The 5,199-nt window shown below is 29.2% G+C and overlaps 1 protein-coding gene across 1 annotated transcript; it reads left to right on the forward strand.

Moving 5' to 3' along the window:
- The first annotated feature begins 582 nt into the window (after positions 1–582).
- On the forward strand, positions 583–4,853 carry LOC119665722 (uncharacterized protein K02A2.6-like). The gene is made up of 5 exons (XM_038074957.1): positions 583–2,323; positions 2,731–2,993; positions 3,168–4,008; positions 4,087–4,578; positions 4,720–4,853. The coding sequence occupies exons 1-5, from the start codon at positions 583–585 to the stop codon at positions 4,851–4,853; spliced, it is 3,471 nt and encodes a 1,156-aa protein (XP_037930885.1).
- Positions 4,854–5,199: the final 346 nt, after the last annotated feature.

Here is a 5,199-nt window from a genome sequence, read left to right on the forward strand (position 1 = left end):
ATTTAATACATAAACAAAAATCAATTAAAAACGTGCAAAATTCATGTTTGCATAAAATTTAAAAGAAAAAAAAAAAAGTGTACAAATTATTAACATTTTTTTTTTTTAAATAAATTCAGTAAATATAAATTGTTATGTTAATACATAAACAAAAATCAATTAAAAACGTGCAAAATTCATGTTTGCATAAAATTTAAAAGAAAAAAAAAAAAAGTGTACAAATTATTAACATTTTTTTTAAATAAATTCAGTAAATATAAATTGTTATGTTAATACATAAACAAAAATCAATTAAAAACGTGCAAAATTCATGTTTGCATAAAATTTAAAAGAAAAAAAAAAAAGTGTACAAATTATTAACATTTTTTTTTAAATAAATTCAGTAAATATAAATTATTATGTTAATACATAAATAAAATAAATTAAGAACATGCAAAATTCAATAAAGACGCCCAACAGTAAAAGTGAAAACAGTAAATAAAAAAAATTATAATAATAATATATATATATTTATTAAAATATATAAAAACATATATATAAAAACTATATACTTCATTTTAACATATTTAAAATAAATAAAAGATGTTGCAGCAAACGGAACTAGCACAAACCGCTAGCGCGCCAAATATATTCCAGCAAAACTGTATTGCTGAATTTTCGCCTCAAAAAGAGCAATGGACTTTGTGGAATAAGAGATTGGAAATTTATTTTGCCGAAATTAATTGTACGAATGAGAACATAAAAAAAGCTTCTTTATTAAAAAATATCGGATCAGCTTCAGATGAACTATTACATAACTTATGCAGTCCAGCATCACCTATATCGAAAACATATAAAGAGTTGTGTGCAATCTTAAAAACACAATATACACCACCAACTATAATTTTTAGAGAACGTAAAATCTTTCATAGTGCAGTGCAGTCAGAAATAGAAACGGTATCAGAGTGGTATGCAAGAGTAAAAAAGTTAGCGTTAACATGTAAGTTTGGAGAGAACTTATCAGCTTTTATTCTGGATCGGTTCATCATGGGCATAAAAAACAAAATTTTTGAAAGACTATGTGAGGAAGATGAGAATCTCACAATTGAACAGGCACTCAGAAAAGCACTTATTATAGAGCTTAGGCTCAGTGAGCAAAAAAGTTATGGAGAAAATGTTAATTACATAAATAATAATAATGATGTAAAACCTAAGTACAACAAAACAAATGGGAGTTACAAAAATATCCCTAACAAGAATATTCCTAACAAAGTGCAAAACAATAAATCAACTAAAACTTTTCAACCGTGTGCACATTGTGGTTGGCGAAACCATGTTTCGAATGAATGCTATTATAAGTCATGTAAATGTCATCAGTGTGGAAGAATTGGACATCTATCTTCGATTTGTAAAAAAAATACTAAAGTTGTAAATAAAGTATCTAGTATAAAAGTTAAAGATCATATTGATAATAGGTTTTGTATTTACAGCATTAATCAGAAAGGTGAGGATTCAACAGAATTGTACTCGGTGACGATTAATTTTAATGGAATTTCGATGGATGTTGTCTGCGACTCAGGTGCTCCATGTAGTTTAATACCCAAATATATATTAAACAGGTGCAACAAAACAGTAAGTCTTAAAAATTGTATTGATCCGTATGTTGATTACAATGGTAATCATATTAAAGTACTAGGTGAATATTTCGAAAATATTGAGTATAATGGTATAAATAAGAAAATTAAGTTAGTAGTTACTAACAATAATAGTTCTCCTTTGTTAGGCAGGAATTTTTTAAGAGCCTTTGGGTTTGAACTTATTCAAGTAAATTCTATTAATTGTTCTAGTCAATATGCTATTTTTATTGAACAAATTAAAAATGAATTTATTGAGATTTTTGATGGTGATATAGGTACATATAAACTAGCCAGAATTTCTTTACCAATGGAAAAAGATTTCAAACCAGTTTTTTTTAAACCACGACCAGTCCCATTAGCATGGAAAAGTAAAATTGAAAGTAATTTAAGAGAGTTAATTGCTAAAGATATTTTAGAACCAATAAATAATGCAGAATGGGGTACACCTTTAGTTCCCATCTTAAAACCGAATGGTGATATTAGAATATGTGGCGATTATAAAGTCACGATCAATAAACATCTATCAGATTTTAAATACCCGTTACCCCGCATTGATGAAATTTTTGCATCACTTCAAGGGGGTGAACTGTTTTCGAAACTTGATTTGTTAAATGCGTACAATCAACTTGTACTTGATGATAAATCTCAGCTCTTATGTACGTGGTCAACACATATTGGTACTCTAAAAATGAAACATTTACCTTTTGGTATTAAAACAGCAGCAGCTATTTTTCAAAAGACCATGGAAAATCTTTTGTGTAATATTCCCTTTGTAGTTGTATATCAAGACGATATCACTGTTTCTGGGAGAAACACTTCAGAACATATTCATAACCTTAAAGCAGTTCTCTGTAAATTACAAACTGCTGGTCTTAAATTAAATTTGTCCAAATGTGAATTTTTTAAAACTAAAATTTCGTACCTGGGTTTCACAATTGACAAATATGGACTTACTAAAAATAAAGAAAGAACGGAATCTATTTTGAAAGCACCAATTCCCAAAAATGTGTCTGAGTTAAGAGCACTAATCGGTATGGTAAATTATTATTCGAAATTTATTGACAAATTTGCTGATAAAATGATTCCTTGGTATCATTTACTAAAAAAAATGTAGAATTTGTTTGGTCTGAACAATGTGATAAAACGTATGAAATGATAAAAAAGGATATAACTTCGGATAAAGTGTTAGTACACTTTAATCCTAAATTGCCAATTGTCCTTACAACAGATGCTTCTAATAAAGCTGTAGCTGGCATATTATCGCATAAGTTTTCTGAAGATAAAATAAAACCAATTGCATTTGTGTCTAGAGCTTTATCTAAAGCTGAACAAAATTATAGCACACTAGAAAAAGAAGCATTAGCCATAATATTTTGTGTAAGTAAACTCAAACAATATTTGATTGGAAACAATTTTATTTTAAAAACTGACCACAAACCTTTAATATCAATTTTTGGTGAAAATAAAGGTTTACCAATTATGGCAGCTGCACGCATGTAAAGATGGGCATTCATACTATCTGGTTTTAATTATAAAATTGAGTATGTCAAGGGACACACTAATGATGCGGATAATTTATCACGCATACCTCAAGCAATACATCGCGATCAGGATGAGGGAAGCTCATTCATAAATTATATTCAAAGTGAAAATATTTTAAGCATTGACTTTAAGGATATAGCTCGCGAAACAAGACGCGATCCAATACTCTCTAAAGTATGTGATGCTGTAAGAAAAGGAATAGTCAAAACTTTAAAAGATGAAAAATTTACGGCTTTTACAAGCAAAGATACAGAATTAACAGTAGACCAAGATTGCTTACTTTGGGGGTATCGAGTTATAATTCCATTGAAGCTTAGGACATCCATTTTACAATCACTACATGAATCTCACTTAGGCATAGTCAAGACCAAATCACTAGCAAGATCCTTTGTATGGTGGCCAAAACTTGATAGGGACATAGAAAATTTAATTAAATCATGTCTTCCTTGCCAAAAACTATTGCCAAGTCCGGAGAAAAGTAAACTGATTCCATGGACGGTAACGAATACTGTCTGGCAAAGAATTCATATTGACTTTGCGGGTCCAATTAAGAACTATCATCTTTTTGTCATAATTGACTCTTTTTCAAAATGGGTCGAAGTTTTCAAAACAAAAGATATCACATCTAATTTTGTAATCACTAAGTTAAGAGAAACTTTTTCACGTTTTGGTATTGCTGAAACTTTACTTAGTGATAATGGCAGACAATTTGTCTCCGAAGAGTTTAAAAATTTTGTTAATAACAACAAAATTAATCACATTTTGACTGCTCCTGGTCATCCATCAACTAATGGCCAAGCAGAAAATTTTATTAAAAGTTTAAAAAAATCTCTCTATGCCACTTTAAATGGTAAAAATAACGAAAACTTTGAAATAGCTTTAAATCGATTTTTAATGGATTATCGTAATACTAAGCATTGTACAACAGATGAATCCCCGGCACAAATTTTCCTGGGAATATCAATAAGAACCAGATTTGATCTTATAAAACCTCCTCTTGTTAGGGATAGAATTATTCAAAAACAAAGAAAGAGTGTTTCAAATTATAGAGGGAAGAGAAATGAACAATTTGAGATAGGTCAAAATGTATATGTACGTGACTATTCGAACGTAAATAAAAAATCGTGGATTCCTGCAATAATCAAAGACAAACTGGGCCCACGTTTATATTGTTGCATTATGTCTAACAACAGAGTCATTAAGAGACATCTGGATCAAATAAAATCAGGGCCAGGAGAAAGTCTGGTCGCACACAACAGTTCAGTAGATGTTCAAGATGTTTGGAGTTATAGTCCATCATGTTCAAATATAGACACTCTGAGTACAAACGTTGAGCCTTCACAATATGATAAAGAAATACAAGCATTAGGTTTAAGTAACAAGGATTATAGTGTAGATATACAAAATGTTAAAACTGATTGTAATTTTCAAAATATCGAAGAATTAAATAACAAATCTAAAAATGAATTGAATATTGGTAATAATGAAAATGTAGTATCTGATGAAAATGTAATTAATGAAAATGTAGTATCTGATGAAAATGTAATTAATGAAAATGTAGTATCTGATGAAAATGTAATTGATGAAAATGTAGTATCTGATGAAAATGTAAACAAAACTAAAAAAATAAATAGTAGTCAAGATATATGTATGAGGGAAACTAGATCTAAATCTAAACAAAAGAATAAAAATTGAAAATAAGAAGAAAGTAAAATAAATGTATATTTACAAATTGTAACATAATTGGAAAATTTAAAAATAAAAATTTATATATTATATTAATGTATAAGCATTAAGTAAAATCAATGAAAATTTATATATTACTAGCTGACCCGGCGAACGTTATTTCCCCTTGCAATTAATTTTCCTGGCGTTCATTGCGTTGCTCTTGACTTTCATTAGCACGTGTAATTGTAGTCTGGTTTCTTACATCTTCATTGTTTTCTGCCGATCTATTTAACCGACGGTTCTGGAGTAATTGTGAATTCCGAATCCGTCGACCAATATTTCCTCCTCGTCCACGAAGACGTGGCATTGTTTT

The sequence above is a fragment of the Teleopsis dalmanni genome, chromosome 1, assembly GCF_002237135.1.
Source record: "Teleopsis dalmanni isolate 2A chromosome 1, ASM223713v2, whole genome shotgun sequence".
NCBI classification, from domain to species: Eukaryota; Metazoa; Arthropoda; class Insecta; order Diptera; family Diopsidae; genus Teleopsis; species Teleopsis dalmanni.